The sequence below is a fragment of the Colias croceus genome, chromosome Z (assembly GCF_905220415.1).
Source record: "Colias croceus chromosome Z, ilColCroc2.1".
NCBI lineage: Eukaryota > Metazoa > Arthropoda > Insecta > Lepidoptera > Pieridae > Colias > Colias croceus.
In genome coordinates this window covers 4,571,293-4,591,661 of record NC_059568.1, presented here as the reverse complement: position 1 = coordinate 4,591,661, position 20,369 = coordinate 4,571,293, and the positions used below count along the sequence as shown (strand labels likewise).

At 31.7% G+C, this 20,369-nt stretch overlaps 1 protein-coding gene across 3 annotated transcripts in view; it reads left to right on the top strand.

Moving 5' to 3' along the window:
• Positions 1–20,369, top strand: part of LOC123705435 (carboxyl-terminal PDZ ligand of neuronal nitric oxide synthase protein) — a 171,167-nt gene that overhangs the window by 92,824 nt on the left and 57,974 nt on the right. For 2 of the 3 annotated variants that reach the window (XM_045654198.1, XM_045654196.1), the window contains exons 3-5: positions 9,657–9,728; positions 12,185–12,277; positions 16,150–16,350. In XM_045654198.1, coding sequence (XP_045510154.1) covers positions 9,657–9,728; positions 12,185–12,277; positions 16,150–16,350 — 366 coding nt within the window. Of the gene's footprint in view, positions 1–9,656; positions 9,729–12,184; positions 12,278–16,149; positions 16,363–20,369 lie in introns of all 3 variants that reach the window. The other variant, XM_045654194.1, reaches the window with a different exon arrangement.

Below are 20,369 nucleotides of genomic sequence, written 5' to 3'. Positions count from 1 at the left end.
AGATTTTCGTAAAATACCTTACATCAGCAACGATATAACTGTAGCTTTCAATTATTTATTTATTTAACACTTTATTGTGCACTAAACCAGATACATAAAATAATAATTTACAATAAATAAAAGTACAAAGGGCGGCCTTATCACTATGCAGTGATTTCTGCCAGGCAACCATGGGGGAAAAGGCGAAGAAGCCAGATAGATAATTATAACTTATCATTTATAACTACATATTTTGCATTTGTATTTTGTACATTTTTTACGAATTGATTTTAATCAGATCATGATCTACGCTTTGCCGTAATATTTATTGGATAATATAATTATGTTTCCATTTATATCGATTATTCTTAAATTACAGTAAAATTTGAATATTGTCGCATAAAATTGCCAAATAGCTTAAAATTTCCTTTACACTATAAATTCTAAACAAAGATTTTACCTCGTTACCTGCAGACTAAAGATATTAATCAAGTAAGGCTAAATCCTACAATTTACGGGTAAATTGAAGTGCAATGCTGTCAAACCATCTCATGCAGACAACGCCTGGAGTGACGCTTGTTATAATCTGATGTATGTGAAAAATGCTTTACGAGCTCGTGAAAATTATATTAAACGGACTACGTGTTAAATGCGCTTGTAAAGGATTTAATAGTTTGATGATATAAAATAATAATATATAAATAAATAAATAAAATATTTATTTCACCTTTTGATAAAATAAAATTTATTTACGCTTTGTATTGTTACATCTTGATAGAACTACATTCTATAGTTAATTCTATAGTTTTAGATTAATTTTTTTGCAAGTGTAAAAAATCTAAACAATAAATTAAATATTTCTTAGCTGTGGCTTAAATTTGGTATTGTACTATAATATATTGTAGTCTTCATTCTATATTTATTTATTCTGTTCTTAGATTCTAAGAATAGATTATTTAAATAATTGAAATCTTTATATCGATAATTTTGAATATTTTAATAACATCAATTAATGCCAGTAAAAAAAACAAGCCTCGATAAATTTGAAGTAAACTGCACCATAAAATTGTTACTGAATATTGACTTATATCCTTTTCTATGTAAGTCTTTTGTTCTTCAAATGGTAGCTATAGGTAAACCAGAATCTGATGGCAATTGGGGAAATCAAAATTTTGAGTGTGCAACCCTAGGGAAAATGGACTGACCGATCTTGATACTGCTTATTTTTTATTTTGTCCTCAACATCATTAGTCACATTACATAAGTGAACAATACTGTACCAAATAATGAGATATCCACTTAATATTTTGTAGGTACTACTTACATGTATAATATACATATTACTTTTATCTATGTAATACATATTATTATTTACACATACCTATATTTGTATATTCATTATCATTAAGCCATGTAAAAATATGGATGTAATGATAATGCAGATCAAAACTAGATAATGCTAAGATTGTTTTTTATAAAATAAAATAACAATAAAATAAAATAAAACTATGTTTATTTTCGTAAGTAGGTATTAACAGATACACAAATAATTATAAAATTGACTTGGACAGCTTGGACTTGACGCATAGCCGTATTGGAAACTCCTGTAATAAGTTTTCATAAAATTATATTGTAATCAAAAAACAATATGATAATTAGTTACCTACTTATAATATTTTTAATTTTAAGTATCAAAACGGGTAAGTCCAATTTACCAATAAAATATTCAAAATTGAAAATTGTGATGTGTTTGACCCTTCTTCATCGAATGTTTTTCTATACACATTATAAACAACACCTCTTGCTTGTGATCGCAGCGGCTTTTTCGACATCTTCGAAGATTTTTTAGACAAAATCCTAAAAATTATTCAAGAATTGCAAAGAAGACAAATAATTTGACAACCCTTTTGATAGTTGTCAAATAAAATTGCCATATGAAAATCTTTTATTTCTTAAATATAAATATGCCATCAGATTCTGGTAGACCTATAACAGTTCGTATGTTGTCGTCTTTGTTATAAGCACGTTAAGCGCAACTCTAACGTTGAGTTCACTCGCTACGGATTCATTCTGCGGTCTGTTTGAGCGTGGCTTTTGTTAAACGCTTTCAAACTTTTCATATTACGCCCGTGATATTATGTTAAAACTGTTAGCTTCTATCTATCTGATAAAATATCCTCATTAGACTCTTCAATCTATTTAGTTGAGTGGCGATGATATTGCAATACCTACAGTTTTTTTTAATTTTTAGATTGTCAATTCACTGAGTGGATATTATGTCCTTTTTGTACGTGTACGTGTGTATATTTCTTTGGCATGCCTAACAGCTCATACCGCATGACGGCGTTTAATTTATGAGGTTTTGTTGCAATCAGCAGAACCGTGGTTACATAAATTAGCCTGTAAGATGTTTTTTTTTCTATGAAAACAAAATTTCATAGAAATAAATATGTTGATAACATCACCAATGCAAGAGCATTACGTTAAGAAACGTCGAAGGAAAACATCTCAGCACGATATATTCTGCCAACCCGCATTTGGCCAGCGGGGTGGATTATGGCCTGAACCCGCATAGGAGGCCCGCGTCCCAGCAGAGGGATCACAATATATGGGCTGATCATGATTATAAGTAATTCTTGTTGTTATTTATTGTATTCGCAAATTTATTTTTGGCCCATGCTGATCGCTTTAGCCATTGTGATAGCTGTCAACCTTGACCTTCCACTTGCCGATAGGCTGAGACGTTGGGAATATTTTAAACTTCGTAAAAAAGCTGGCCTATAAAATATTTTTTTTTTTTGCAAGGCATTAGTGTTGTCTGTGTAGCAGTTATTTTTTTAAGTGCTTTTAAAACAGAGAACATTGAAATGGAACTAGTTTAAAACACATTTTGATGTATCTTGTGACTTTAATTTACTAATTATTAACATTATGAAAGATATGTTGTCAGTTTTTCTCTTAATAAACAGAACAGACTTTCTGAAGAGTCGGTGCACAACCACGTAATTAATAAAGAAAAATCAATTTAACACATTAAAACCTTATCAAGGATAAATAATCAGAAATAAACGATTCGTCTTCATTGACACGAAGGACAATCATTAATAAAACTTCAAAATAGTTTCACACATAAATATTCAGAATCATTTTATGATAATGCTAGCTGACCCGGCAAACATTGTTCTTGCCTTACCCTCATCACTTAAGGGCATAAAACAGTTTACGACCTATTCTAAGACTAATCTAATGTACACAGAAAATTTCATAAAAACTTGTTAGTTGTCATTCTCCTCAGGAACGCGAGAATACAGATGAAAATATAAAATATAGATTCTACTCAATAGAATTGCATGGGTACTCTTATATTATATTGTTTGACTACTTCTATATCTATAATTCGAGTTCTAAATTAATATTTATGTCGAAATCAGTCTGGGAGCGTGAGATAGGTTAATTATAGAGGACACAATAACAGCATCAAATACTAAATACCATACACTTGTAAATACCACCCAGAGGTCTACAAACGTTATCATATTTATAATATTCCATCTGCACTCTGACATTTAACCCTCAACACGTCTAGCTCTGCCCTCGTATCATGACGTCTTAAAGCAATATTATTTCCAGACTAGCTTCCGCCCGCGACTCCGTCCACGCAGATGGTTTATTTCTCTATTTTGAGTAACTCTGATAATGACATCTTATAAAAATCTATTGGACCCAAAAACGGCTAGGCCTATAATAATACGCAACGTGTGTTCGCGGTTCTACAGAACAACGTCTATGGATAAAACTGAAAAATTAAGATTAATTTTTTCTACGTATTTTTTTAAGGATAAAAAGCATCCTATTTTACGCCCAGGATAATAAGGTATAATTATACCAAGTTTCATCGAAATCGAACCGTTAGTTTTCACGTGATGCCTTCACATACAGACAGACAGATAGACAGACAGACAAAAATTTTTTTAATCACATACCTATTTGGGTTTGGTATCGATCCAGTAACACCACCTGGTATTTATTTTTTCAATATTTTCAATGAACAGAATTGACCCTTGTATACAGATTTTTATATGTAGGTATAGATTGGAACAGAGACAGAGTTATAAACGTCGTATAGCGTCATCACTTTCCCGCCCTGAAATAATACTGCTTTAAGACATTATGGTAACCCCACTGCAGGCGCAGCCTTAAAAGGGCACGCAATTTATTTTTGATGCCTTGTAATATTTAATATCCTTATACTGAACGACTTTGCTCACGAAAATGCATCGCCTTGCGGTAATACGTCTATCGTGAACTTATTTTGCCTTTTCTGTATATGCTGTTGCTTGAGGTTAGACCAGGTTAGACGATTTTGTTCGTATTCAGTAACTCTCTTTTTGATAAGCAATGGCGAACAGTTTAACAATAATATTATAATTGTATCTACCATAATACTAATACGTTTGTCCTTGTTTGTATTTTATAGAACAAAAAAAAATTGACTTTGGTTAATTATTATCGTATATTTACTTGTATAATTCTTTAAAATGATTCATCAAAAAAATAAGGTAAAATGAATAATTGTGACCTCATACAAATAAATGTCTTTATAATCCCAGAACATCTAAAACACACCCGGTGTAAGAACCTCAGGCAAGATTGATATTTGGCGATCCAGTTTCTTAATCTCAAGAAAAAACATATGAACCTATCCTGCCTTATTATTTTTGAGATAGGATTTGATTTCATGGTGTGAATTTCCATGTTCCTTGTTGCGTTATAAAAAAATAATATTTTTATTTTTGCCCAAATGAAAAGAAATTTAAAAATGAAAGAAGGATGTAAAACACCAATACATGAACGAAAAGGTTGTCTCACTGCCTCAATATATCGTAGATCTAAAAATATGCATTAAATTGTTGTTTTAAATATCTGCACTGAAGTCGAAACTTTTCGCTACCAGTTTGTGAAGCAAACTTATTTATGTATGCACTCTATAACATGACCCTTGTGAGTAAAGCTTCTCGGCCAGTTCTCGGCTTACTAAAAACTCTCGTTCGCGACCACACTCGAGTTTTCTAACACGCTAGGTATAACGAAAGTAAAGGGTTTATTTCTAACAACTTACCTAAGTACATATAGCGTGTGTCAAATAAATTACAATTACATGCTTAGAAGAATTGTTGTTTGTTTGTTGTTGTTGTTGTAAATCAAGAACCTTTTAATCTATATTAATGTCTCTGAAAGATTCATTTATCTAAAGAAGTCAGATGCATCACAAAAAAAGGCCGCTACCGGAGATAAAGTATTAACCTCGTTCCAAGTCAGAAGTAAGAAATCTAAGGAGAAAATCTTTTACTACGCGATGCCACCAAGTAAAGGTACACAGTACGTTTGTGAATTACGTTTGCCAAATTTAATTTCTCTTGCCGAAATTTCCTTGAGACGAAATGTTTTTATATACATTCCGTACATTCCGTTTATAAAGTACTTAGGCGTTACTTTAGACAGCAATTTAAACTATAGTCAACATATAACAGAGGTATCAGTAAAAATAAGAAAACTCATATTCATTATGAAGAAACTCCGCAACTGTACCCCCATTACCATTTTAAGACAAGTTTACATATCTCTCTGTCAATCCGTAATAAATTACAGCATTTCGATCTGGGGAAGCGCCGCCAAATCTCACCTTCTGCAGTTGGAGAGAGCTCAACGTGCACTAATTAAAGTAACTCTGAAAAAGCCTTTCCGCTTTCCAACGAACGAACTGTATCGGGAGTTCAAAGTTCATCGAGTTCGTCAACTATACGTACTATCAGCAGTTAACCTAACGCATAAATCTGTTTCTTCACGCCCCGATTACGAGGAACTACTAAGGAAAAGAAAATTTAGAATCCCACTTCCTGCATATAACTCAAAAATAGCTAGACGAAGTCCATCGTACTCACTTATCCATACCTACAATAATGTCTGTAAAACGAAATCACTGAAATATTGTAACATGCACAAATGCAACAAAATAATGAAATCTTGGCTTCATGAACTATCCTACAGCGATACCGAAGACCTGGTTTAAACATAATAACTTAAACTAATACAATAAGGATAAATTTTATTCTGGCTAGTTTTCAGAATATAAAAGGTACTCATTTACTGTAATATAAGATTAAAGTATTGATCACACTCACAAACATAAACACACTCACTACCACTCTCACACACTACCACACACACACACTTCCACACACACACACACTTCCACACACACACAATACTCACCCTCACACACAACCCTATTACTCCTAACTCCACATTTGTTAGATAAATACGTTTTTTTTTTCCTATTCTAATGACGATGTGTTCCTATGTAATTCAACATAAATGTATACCGTTTCTGAGATCCAAGACACAGGCAACAGCCTAGTTTGGATCTCCAGTAACACTGTATGTTCTACACTTTTGGTTAATAAAGATTTTTATTATTTTATTATTATTATTATTATATCCTCGGTATGTTATCGGCATGAATGGAATTTGGGAGCCATCAAACGGTAAATATTATTTTATGGGATGGCCGTTTGAAGGCAGTTAATTTTGTTTTACGAGAACCTTTGGAATAAGATTTTTGTTACAAAAATAGTGGACGAAGAAGAACTATAAATTATTGTATGGCATTGTACGTATGATCATTTAACGTGAAATTCTCGGTCCATTGGATAAATACGAAATGAAGCGCGGGGTAAAAAATATGGGTTTTTAAAGTGATTAAGATATTATATTTAACTTGAGGATTTTAAATGTAGGTATTCTGATGCATACAAACGAAACATCATCACAATTATCTTGATACACAATAACCTAGTTCTATTCATTTTTCTTCACATAAACACCTGTAAAAGTACGAAAAGTTTTAAATTGGACGTGATATTTTAAAGCTCGAATTGTCCTCGCTTACATTATAAACAGATTTCAACCCACCCATTCCGTAGATAAAGTTACAAGTTTCAACGTACATCTAAGTGATGAATTAGTGTAAGGAAGTTTAAACTAGTTATCGCGAACTTTAACTGAATAATGTAATGCATGTTATTGGTTAAATTTACACACGTGCCGTTAGTCATTGTTTGTGAAACACTGTTGGTGTGCTGCGGTTTTGAACAAGTCGTGTATCATAATATGAAACTCGAATATTCCAGCGTTGTATTAAGCATTAAGTATTAAGATGGCTGAGTATGATGTTGATTTATAGTGTAATAATTATAAGATCCAAATAAGAATACAAATATTAGGTCCTACATTAGAGAACATTCCAAAATAGCATTAGAACGATTTATCCTGTATTAAAATTCGAATTGAGACACAAACCAATTCATTTGTAATCTTCTCTACTGACGTTGTATGACGTAACGTGGGTTAGTGTATCGGCAATACTGGACCTGAGTGGAATGTAATTTAACCCTATCCAGGCCTCAAATGGGCCCTAGGGTTGCCGCATGTGTATTTTAGTATTAACATAAAACTCGAGGTCAGAGTAGGGTGCAACATCTTTTAAATTAAAAAAGAAACTAATATAAAATTCAATATTTTAACAAAGTATTATAACTACAATAAAACGAGAAGAAGAATAAGAACTTCAATATATTATGTAAGTTGTCTGTTGTGTTGTAACCATGTTTGATTGCAAATAAATGATTTGATTTGATCTGATTTGAATATAACTAATAAGAGTTATTACTTTTGAATACTACAATGTACCTAATGTGGTGTGGTGCTGCATTTTGATAGCCAAAATATTTTATACATTAAGAGCAAATACTGAAAAATAGAACTGTTGCTTGCTTGCTTCTGTTCAAATATTAAAACTGTTATAACGGATGAGATAAAAAAAAATAAACTACAATTTATTATATTTCTCCATTGAGGTACATTTAATTGCTACACACAGCACAGCTAAATACCCATTATCTGTTCATATTTACGACACAACGTTGGAAATGAAATAGAAATTTCATCTAGAATTTTCCTCACCATTTATTTCACTGGCAGCCCTAGCGGAAAACAATATCACACATTGTAAAGATTTAGTCTTTGATACACGTGTCCTTTCCCAGAGGCGTTATCACGTCTAATAATATCATTTATGAAATAACTCTCAAAGTTTCATGTTTATACGCCTAACCTGAATTTAGTGCTGGAGAAAATAAGGCTTTATATTTGTATTTGCGATATTTTTATCTGATACTAATGGTCCGCCCCGGCTTCGCCCGTGGTACATATTTCGCAATAAAATGTATCCTATGTCCTTTCTCGGGTATCAAAATATCTCCATATCAAATTTCATGCAAATTGATTTAGTAGTTTAGGCGTGATTGAGTAACAGACAGACAGACAGAGTTACTTTCGCATTTATAATATTAGTATGGATGTTATTGTTCAATTTGGTTAGGAGCTTTTGACTGACAGTTGTAGCAACACTCTTTTGGTTTTATAGAATCTATTGAGTTACTTTTTATGCACAGTATAAATTGTCTCAAATGCATAATTTCATCCTTCACGAAATTAAAGGAGAGTTTTAAGAATCAATTTTATCGTCTATTAAATAGGTACATAATCAACTCATTTTATAACTGAGTTTTATTTATTACATATATGCTTTATTGTGTCTTTAAACTACTTTAAAATTATAGTAACCAGTATCTAAGTATGTTTTAAATTTAAACACAGACATGCATGCGCTGCGAATTTGCTCAGAGACATGGCTAAGGCGTTTCCCTGAATTTAGAATCGTCTTACTTCGGCTTACATTAGTTTCCGCAAGACATTTTCAAGGAACACATACCTTATTCTACTCAACGGCTAATTTAATTGCCAGAGATTTACTAGATTAAAAAAAATAGTATTAATTTTTACAACTTACATAATATTTACAATCGGCATGTACCGATTCCTAGAAAATGAATATTCCATCAGTACATTCCTTCTTTTGTTTTGTACATTATTGTAACTTTTACTAGGAAATTGGAAAATCACTATAATTTATTATAGCTGATTAAAACGCTTTCACAAATAAATTGATATTTCAGAGAAACTTGGATCATGAAGTATTTTATTGTATTAAATTTTAATGTGTAACCTGTTTCATTTCCTCGAATTTATTGAACCCTGTAAGAAAATATAATTTATTTCATGATGGACTCTCTAGAAGTTAATTAAATAGAAGAAAGCCTGTGATTTCCCAAAAATTGGTTTTAATAAAAAATAATTAAACGGGTATTTCTGAAAAACTGCCTCTTTGCCTTCGTTAAGTTGATAGATTTCTTTTCATTCCATTTTATTAAAATGTAATTTTGCTTTGACTTTTATTCATAAAGAATACCTTTTCCTACATTTATGGATTGCAGTTTTAATTTATTACACTTTTACTGGAAATATGATTTAGTAAATAAAGTAATTGAGATTGGAGTCGAATTTTTATACGTGAATTAATTGATGACGAAGGAAATTGTAGTTTGTAGCTTGAAGAAATGGTATTTTTAAGTAAAATTTTATATCTTTTCCTAAAAATATTTAAATAAATTATCCTTTAATTTTCGAACTAAGTATGTACTTGTATGAAATAGGTTATTACTTTTAATCCCATTTATTAATTATAAGGTTATTAACAAAACATTTTTTTGTTCCAGTACATTGGGACCATGGTCGTTCCGCGCCCCACAAGCAGAGTCGAGATCGTATCTGCAATGCGCAGAGTTCGGGTAAGTTTTACTTTTTATTCTTAACTAGCAGTTCTTAGCTAGCAGCTTCGCCCGTGGTACTCCTTTCCATAAGAACCATCCTCGTACCACAAGGAATATACTAAAAAAAAAGAATTATCGAAATCGGTCCACCCGTTCATGCGTGATGCCGTGACGAAGTGAAATAGGGATTAATCTATAATATATGTATATAAAACTCAAAGGTGACTGATATAGTGATCTATCAACGCACAGCCCAAACCACTGGACGTATCGGGCTGAAATTTGGCATGCAGGTAGATGTCATAACGTAGGCGTCCCCTAAGAAAGGATTTTAGAAAATTCATCCCCAGGGATAAAATAGGGGATGAAAACTTATACCATGAAAATTTATCTTTTCCACGCAAGTGAAGCTGCGGGCAACAGCTAGTTATAAATATATAGAGATTATTATTTTAATAATTATAATTTTAAAAATGTGTTAAAATTGTTAAATTGAGATGTATAAGAGTGTTTTGTACACATTTTTATAAATTAATCATAAATATATTTTATCAGTGTCAATATAAAATATAAATTTAATAATTATTTGGTATAGTTTCTTTTTAAAATGTTGTGGGTAACGTTTTAAGAAGTGCATTTGTTTTCTAGTCACGTAAATAATTAATAACAACTCTAGGGAACGGCAGTCGCGTTGATTTTCTTTCCCATATTCCTGAAAATATATGCTATGAAATTTGTGACAAATGGTTACGATGTCTTGTGGGTCAATATGATATATGGACTTTAATATGTAGGGCGAAAATTTATACCAGTGTGATAAAGTTGTAAAGAGATATTTGGACCTATGGAAGTTATTTTTTCGGATGTGATAGACCTTTTTTGTTAAATTAAGAAGTCATATAAATACCTCTTAGTATAAATACAATACTTAGTAGGTACTAACTAACTATATTAGAATCACATAATAATATGAAAAATCTGGGCGTAGGGATGTGACGACCCCATCGCCCACGGTTGAGATATCTATTGTCTACGTGATAATAGATATTCCACCCGTGCAATCAGTCAACCCGCAGGACACCTTGTGGCGGGGTGTCGGGGAGTAGCGACCCCGCGGGAACCGAGTGCTCCCGGGGGAGGCCCCTGTCTTCATCTCCGGCTTGCCTTCACCGGCCGGTCGGAGTGAAGCCTGACGAGGACAGGACCCCCACCTCTGGCTTGCCTTAACCGGCCGGCCAGAGTGGAGTCGCGAGAGCTTTTAGCTCGAAGGGTGGATGCGAATCGTAAGTGGCGAGTGGGCACGTGATGCTGGACCCTCAGGGAGCGCGTGATCGTCGTTTAAAGTCCAGGGACGCCTCTCCACCCTTAGCTGCTCACAATATGTTGCCCCCTTGTCGCACTATTGCAGCGACTTATTTCGGGGGCCCATACAGTGAGAGGGCGAGTCACCACCTGCCAACATATTTTTACTTTCTTTTAGTAGAAAGGCAGGTGCCATAGATTCCAATAGTCCCCAAATACCGGCCCATTTAACATCCCACTCCATAGCCCAGTTTATTTTGTTTTTCCATATCTCGAAATAGTCCTACATCGGCCGCGGACTGCCTAGGACTGTATCTCTATAGTGCAGTCATGGGCAGGCTGCGGCTGGTGTCCCACAACACAGTAAAGTTCTCTAAAGGGCCTCTGCGTGTTGGATCCGTGTCCCCACGTAAGCCTTCCAAAGGACCGGGTACCTTCCTTATGATGGTACCCGAGTATTATGGATTTGTGAAAAATCTTAATAATATATCGAGATTTGAGATGCTGTCGTAAAATATTTAATTTTTTCCAGTTCATGATATACCTAAATTAACATACTTGATTTACTATGGACAGCTTCTTTATATAAAAGTGTTTTAATTTAATTAATATAAGGAATATTCAGTATAATCTGGAGTACAATTATTATAGACATAAGAAGTAATAGATAACGAAGGCAGCGTCTAAATAGCTCCTAAGAAACTTTAAACTATGCCTTGTGCAGTTAGAAACAGTCAGACTATCTCAAATAGCCACATTACGTAGGAATTTCACAACACATTCAGAACAATTTCTAAAGGGTTTAACAAAAATCCCAAGTTTCCTATAAAAAACCCTTCTAACTTTTGTATTCTATTCGACCTACATACAAAACCACTGGTCAAAGAATTACATTATGTTGAGTCGAAAGTTTGAAATTTAATTTTAATTCCCAAGTTTTATTTTAAAATTATTGTGAATTTATGTATTAATTAATATTTATAAATTTATTAATATATGTTTCAATCATAGGCATTAGTGCTGATTTTACAAAACATTCCGATAGCAAATTGAATCAATAACATTCAAACATATTGTATGATTTGTTTAATTATTTTTAAATTGTTTTCTAGTATAGTAAGTATTTACACATTATTTTTCTCTGTAAAGTATTAATTAAATATGTTTTACAGTACGAATTCAAAGCACGTGGTATAAAGAAGAGAAAAGTCACAGTCGACGTCTCCACAAAAGGTGTGAAGGTTACCACACGCGTAAAGAGGAAGGTATGTATGTTAACTATTAACAAGTTTCATAAATACCATAATTGACTTAAATTAAAACTGTCCTAGAAATAAATAATCCTTTAATCAAAGTTAAGCTGAATAGCAAAAAGGTACAAAACTATGAAGCGAAATCAATAAATTTAGAAGTAAATTAAATTTTAATTCATATGAATTTGCTATAAACAAAAAGCATGAAAACTAAACTGCCTGGATCTACACTGGATCATTGCATGTATGGAGTCGAATTACAAATATTTTTTAGACAGATAGTTAAAAATGTAATGATAAATGTGTGAAGTCCCATGTCCCCTAGTGGGGTAAGGGGTAGAAGCGTTATACCTACATCTGTTTCACTGATCGATTTTCTTTAGGGACAAGTAGGTGATCAGCCTTCTGTGTCCTGCCAGGCCGAGACATTTTTCTTTCTCCACCGGGAATCGAACCCAGAACCCGCTCGGCGCTACGCTCATGTTTCAACCACTTTATCAAGGAGGCGATCTATATGATATTATATAGGACAACTTAAATATATTTTCTAACAATAATAACATTTTTTCCATCATACAAAGGCGCTCGTGATTCGGCTACTTGTAAGTGCTCCAACCTTTACATGTTATTATAAATGTTGTTTTTTATTTACATTTATTATGTTTTTAGATTTTACCTAACTTGTGGTTGCCTGGAAGAGATGGCAACTAAAGCCATAAGGCAGCCATTTGTGCATGTCTCCCTTGTGTAGATATGTCTTTTTCCTATTTGTTATGGTGCAAAGCGTTTTTATTCATTCGTTCATACTCATACAAACATGTACATAATACCTATTATTATTCATCTTTAAAATATATGTATCATATAAAATTATATTTTAAATATATGTATATGTATTATATTATTATATTTTAAATATATGTATCATATAAGTATTTTTGGTTGTATGAAACAACAAATTGACAACGTCTTTAGATTGCAGCCAATTACCAACAAGTACAGTTAGTGACAATACATATATTAATGTTACATGATGCATGACCTAATACGTAAACTATGATATTCACAAGGTAGTTATATTTATTATAACAGAATCAAATATAATATTTAATAGTATAGATCTATTGAACGCAGCGTCCCCACCAATAGAAAAATAGTCAAACGAGCGACGGTATGAATTTTACCATTAGTTCTTTTAAATTTAAGTGCTATGCATTACTTATTAATTATTATCATCCAATCATTACTATAATTATTTCACTGTTAAAATATTATCACTACTAGAAATATAAATAAATATTCCAACAAGATTATTAATACATTTCGAACACATCGTTAGAAATTAAAATATACATATAGTGTTGTAGAATAAGGGAATGAAGTAAGAATATTTGTTCTGGAAAAGGATTTTCAGGCACAAGATTATTACTTTATTTACCTTGTAATGTACGTCACGTCCCAAGAGTCATGTCTAATGTCCGAACATACTCAACAAAACAATACCATAAATTCAGTGAATTTGATCCACTTGCCCTTAAAATATTTATTTAGTTTGCTAAAATAAATGCATTAAGTGAATAAAATCCACCGTGTTTAGTTTAAAAATTTAAAAATTACGTTAGATATTAGATTTAATAAATTATAGAACCTTTAATGGTTACATACTTTTAATATCTTCTGCAATACACACAAATTTTACAGATTTCAATAGTAATACAATACTGCATCTATATTGCTTTAAATAACGTTTTCTAATCGTAACTCAATAATAATAAAAGCACTTAAACTAAATAAAAAATCAAATGTCTTACGCTACCTATACATAACCACACCCCGGACACTCCATACAAAATTATCGTTTTGACAGTCACACTGTAGAGACTGCAAATGTGTGTGTTAACGCTTTATGGTTGGCACATTTTTGACTAGCGTAAAAAAAATTCGCGTTTTTCTGATGAAATACATCCGTAAACAGCACAATATCTAACCATTTTCTACGAAAACGATAATCACAAATCCAAAATAATAAAATTACTTTAAGTCAATTTGATTAATGTTGTCAATCTTCGTTGCGTATCGTCCCTGTAGAAAAATATGGACCATTTTATGTCTGATCGTGCGGGGTGAGGTAAGTGTTTAATTTTGGCGGGAGGCGGAGAGTGTCCGTTCTGTAGCGTTTAGCTACTATTATGTATTCTGTGACATAACTACAATTACTTACAATCTATTTATGACTACCATTTATACGATAACATCTCTATATGTTCGGTAATTACTGCCGAAATAACTGTGATTTTTTTTTGAAAACTGAATACCACAAACAGATAATGATCCAGTCATAGATAAAAGAAATAATACAATTATTTACTGAGCCTTTCTTCACGATTGACTTGATTCTTATTTACCCTCTTAGATTATAGATACCGATTTAATCCAGTATTGGTTCTTTCGGTAACATAAAATATATGTTATAGTATATTCTAACTACTATAATATATTATTGTAGATATTTATCTACAACAATACTTTCGCATAATAAATTATCATTGTCGGGTTAGCTATAATTAAATTAAACTGAACGTAATAGAAAAATAAATTGAAATACGAAAATAAACGCACAAAATATTCAAAGATATTTTCAATCATTTATCTTATAAAACAGAAATATCTTTCCATTGCATAATGTAATCCTCTGAGACTTGGTTTCGCGCCCCAACTAGCAGTTTTAACGAATTGCAATAGACTACATTCCGTGGTTTCTAAACTCCACAACTCTCAAGTAGTGCTTTACGAACTTTTGTTTTATAGCTATTTTAATTTTAACATGGCATTTCGTATTAAAATACTTCTCATATAAGTATAGGGTAAAGTTTTGTTTTAAACTTAATCTCAGCTTTTAAGCTCTTTCATGTAAATTAACTCGCGTTTAATATTGAAACATGTTTACATTAAAATTTTAAGAAATTTTCTTTATTATTAATTACTAGCGGTCCGCCCCGGCTTCGCCCGTGGTACATATTAACGTTTTCTCTACATAAGAACCATCCTCGTACTTCAAGGAATATAATAAAAAAAGAATTATCGAAATCGGTTCAGCCGTTCTCGAGTTATGGAATTACAACGAAAAGTGGCATTGATTTTTATATATTAGATGCATGAAAAACATTTCTGTAAACATAACTCGAATTGCGAACATTTCAAATTAAACCAACAGGCATTCACAACATTAATCCTGCCAAGCATTTTAATTATGAAAAAATTAAATTTTATATTTTTAAGTGTAATTTTTTGGCCTTATATTTATTTTTGTTTTGCCAAAAATAATAATTAGAATAAATGGATCGTTCTGTTATTATTTATTTATTAAAATATTCGTAAAGGACATGTTCGTACCAAACATGTACCAGGCGCTCATAAGTAATTCAGAGCGCGTCTCATTCGGGCCCGCAACACGCGCCTGCCATTATTTGACACCCGAATACGCAGAAAAGCAAATCCGATTTTACTTCCGAAAATACCAATTGTAAAAACTCTGTTTCATTATAACGTTGTCGACCCATAAACATAAATAAAGTCTGGACATTTTCACCAATTTAATTCTTACTATTGTTTGTTTTTGAATATGTACATATCTAAATATAAGTCCATCGACCGACATTATTATATTACCAAACAAATTTGCCGTTCACATTGCGCAGGCCATGTTGAATAACGCAATGCTATCAAATACCACTAAATTATACTTCTTTACAAACACGAGTACATAACTCTCAGTGCTCTAAAGTCTAAACCCTTTGAAATGCTTTTACAAGTTCAAACGAACGACATTCGACTCGCCATTAGCCGGTGCTGTAAAAAGTATTTACGACTCACATTTGTTACAGAGCCCGAGATTTTTGTTTTCACGCAAAAACAAAAGCAAAAAGAAAAAGAAGAAGAAGGAGAACGTTGAGATATTGCACCATCCGATATATCGGATCTTCTATGTGTCGCACGACACCAGCGACTTGAAGATATTCTCGTACATAGCGAGAGACTGCCGAACAAACGCCTTCAAGTGCAGTGTCTTCAAGAGCAACAGAGAGGTTAGTGAGGAAGTGAGTTATATCGTTTCGGCGTGAGTATGTAGGCTTAAGCTTTATATAAGCACGACAAGTCAAACATGCCGAATAATTAAATTGTAATTTTGATGCTAACTTCTTATTAATCATACTTCTAAAATGAATTATTGCCTTTAGTTTTATGATATTTGAGTACTAATGGAACAGTAAATTAAAAACACATAATATATTTTATCGAGAAACGTAATAAAAAACACACAATATGAGAAACTAAAGCATAGTTTTTCTTTATAGTTATTATCGAAGGTAAAATTCTGCACTTTTTTAGATTGACCCTAGAGCTATTTAAATGAATTACTGGAACGATTAAATTGTCATTGCATTAAAATATTTCAGCTATTTTTTAATAATTCTTTATTACAGTTTATATTTCAAATTTTCAACATTAAGATATTTTGATTCCATTTTCAGTTTTAATCTTATTTTTTGTTACTCATAAATTACTTTCTCTGCCCGTAAAGCATTTTATTCCGGCAATAAAACTGATTTATATTTACCTTTTGTCTCAATGTTTCGTGATTATGTTAGCGTCTTTGTCAAAGTATTTTTGGAAGAATTATTATCGTTTCAACACAAGACAGTTCAAATAATTATAAATTGAAAATACAATTTCTAAGAAGCGCCAAAATAAGTTTTGTGATCGTAGCATATTTCTTAGATTATAGAGGCATAGCCTTCAGCCTTGTTACCGCAAGATCAAATTCATGTTTAATTTTATGAAAAATATTTTACACAAGTCTAACGTGATGTAACAAATAACCATAATATAATGTACATACATTATTATAAAAATACCCGTATAATCTTATTTAATGAGGTTGTCGTACTTCTACAACGAAAGTGCAAAACTTCTAGACCAAACTGCGTTTTCCGCCATTTTGTTTTAAAAAATACCCTCTAACCTTTCTCTCCTTGTCACTAATGGTATTTTAATGTATCCCAAGGGAAATTTAGAGTTACTGAGCTACGAGTTAGTTGTTTAAGGATTTAGGACTATATTTCTGAATTCTCTTGTTGGCCAACTTTCTGGCCGGGACGGGAAAAGTTCGAAGTCAATAATAATGCCTGTTACATAGATCGTTTTTGTGCCATGGAGAATTGGGATAATGTAGAACTATGAAAGTTGGAATCTGCTTTTGGCTGCGGATAATTCATGAGTATATTTGAAAACATGGTTGCTACCACATGTAAGGTTTTAGTTATTTATAATATTACAAAATGCGCATTAAAAATAACGTAACAATATGTAGAGATGAATAACACCATTTAGAGCTACCCAAAAAAGTTTTTCCTGAGCTACGGAGAGTAGAATAAATACTAAAACATATTAACATTCATGCTTAAAATATTCACGAGAAAAAAGGAAGTTAGTTGTATAATTAAGAATTTTAAAATAATATAAACTTCAGCACTACGGAGGTACAGCTACGGCCTTAGATGCAAAATTGTCTCTAGCAAAAAATAAAGTTCTCAAGATATGAAGTTTATAATTAAATTTGCATGTTGCATAGTTCAATCAATACTATATTTCATATAGAACTAAAATAATAAGTTTACGAGCTCAGCCATCATACAATTCACGATATCCTACCAAACTGAATCCAACATTGTATTTTGTAGTGTTTGATATTACGCGAGTATAATAATTTAAAAATTTTACGGGTTTAACGCGATTTACGTGTGGCCATTATGCTCGCTGCAAAGTGTGCGAAAAGTCGGGAAAATAATATTACCTATGAATAAATCGCATTTAAATTCGTTAAAAATCTTTAATTTCCAAATGAATCCAACATTATTAAATGGGGATAGACGCAAATAATCAAATTCTCAAACCTGGAAATCAAATTATAACAATTATTTAGTGAATCTAGTTGGAACAAGTTTCAGGCAAGTTATTTGGAACTCTCTCTCTGCTCAGCCTTAACTTGCATTGTTTCAACCGTAGTGTAGGTATGGGCTGAATTGGCATAATTGCAAACAATGAATTCCAATATTTGTTATTAGTTCCATGTTTTAGTTTATCTGTAGAATCTTCTGGAACTTCCAAATATATAGTTTTAATTCGAAGCATTAATCAACTTATCATGGCTTTAAAATTCAGTATATCTACTCTATCTACTAAATCTACTAAAATCATCTATATCTTCGTATAAAATAATAAAACTCAATAATATCGTGACTAGAACAATAAATAAATAAAATAAATCTTTATTTGCCAAAAAACATTAACTTTACAGTTTACAGAAATAAGTATGAATAAGTATGTCTTTTATTTCATTAAAAGGGCAGAATCGAAATCGTTCTATTCTTTAACTGTATAAGTAAAACGATAGCCTCGGTTTTGTTCATCATGATCCTTTTGTGATTGATGAGGGATATTTGGAAGTGATTGAGAGGTTCGTCGGTAGGAGTGTACCTACTCTCAGTTAAGCGGTAAATCTTATGATTTTTGGCAATTTTTCTAGTAGTTTAATTGTAATTTATGTTTATAAGTCACAATAGTTTATATGTAGTTTAAATGTTCTATTTTACGGTTTGCCATTGTTCTTATTAATAATAATAATATTCTTTATATTTTAAATTTTTATTGCATATAGTTACATAAATTTTTTCAATGTGCATATTATGGTAATATGTATATTTAGAAATAAGAAACACGTTGCGCATTTCGTTCACAAAATTAGGAAATAAAGAATTTAATATTTAAAATAAACCGCATGTAAATTGTCAGTAACATAGGTTGGACATAAAAGTCATATTATTCTATACACATCCACGCGTCATGAGCCAAATAACAGCTTATAAATGACGACCAACTGTTACCAAAGGAGCTTAAAAATCCGATTTAACACGGGTTTAACCCTTTTTTGTAGCACACGAGGGCTTTAGAATTTTAAATTTTATGAAATATCACTTTTCAAAGTTCAAACGTTGTGGGTTACGATTCTTCTTGGTGGAATATTGTTTTAGTGTATAAAATACACATTTAGTGTGGAACAACATTTAGAATCGTACTATAGGGATAGATTGCTTATAAATTACGAAGAAAATGCTATTTATGTAATCTAAATGAAAAGAAATCGATATTTAATTTCTCGCAAAAGAAGTAATTGAATACGTATAAAGAAATCATAAGAATTTTCTTTTCATACGTTCTTAATATTTCTGTTACGAATTAATCTGTTGTAAGTTTTCCGTTTCATTTCTGAAGAATAATTCATACTAGCTGTGCCGCGCGGTTTCACCCGCGTGGCTCCGCTCCTGTTGGTCTTAGCGTGATGATATAATGGGCTATCTAACACCGAAAGAATTTTTCAAATCAGACCAGTCGTTCCCGAGATTAGCGCGTTTAAACAAATAAACATACAAACAAGAAAATTCTCCAGCTTTATAATATTAGTATAGATTACACGAGCGACTTATTTCATATAATTTATCACAATTTATCATCCAGCAATGACGATTTTAATTAAAAAGGAAGAAATTAAAAATAAAAATATTTATAAATATCATCCAGTTATAGATACATTTAAAGATTTATTAAATTAACTCGTAAAATTAAAACTCTCATAAATTATTTTATAATTACTTCCATACATTGAATAAAAAGGCCATAAAATAATTGAACATCAGTAGAGAATCCCATTGATTCTTAATAAGAAGCAACAATAAAAGGATTATAAAAAGATCGATTTAAATAGGTACATAACTATAAAATATTATGGTACTCTATGGTATTTATTAATTCTGCATTTTGCACTTTACATACAGGTAATAGAGTCTATTTTTCCCAAAATACATCTTAACATCTAGCTTTGTCTATACGGCAGGTCGTTAAAAAGCACTCGGGGGATGCCCGTTAATACTTCCGAGTTACTTTGTGCAAAATTTTCATTTATGGAAGTAAAATAAATAATTTGTGGATTAGGCAGACCATGAAATTATTCCGAAATGGGTGATTCATTTATTTTAATAAAATAATA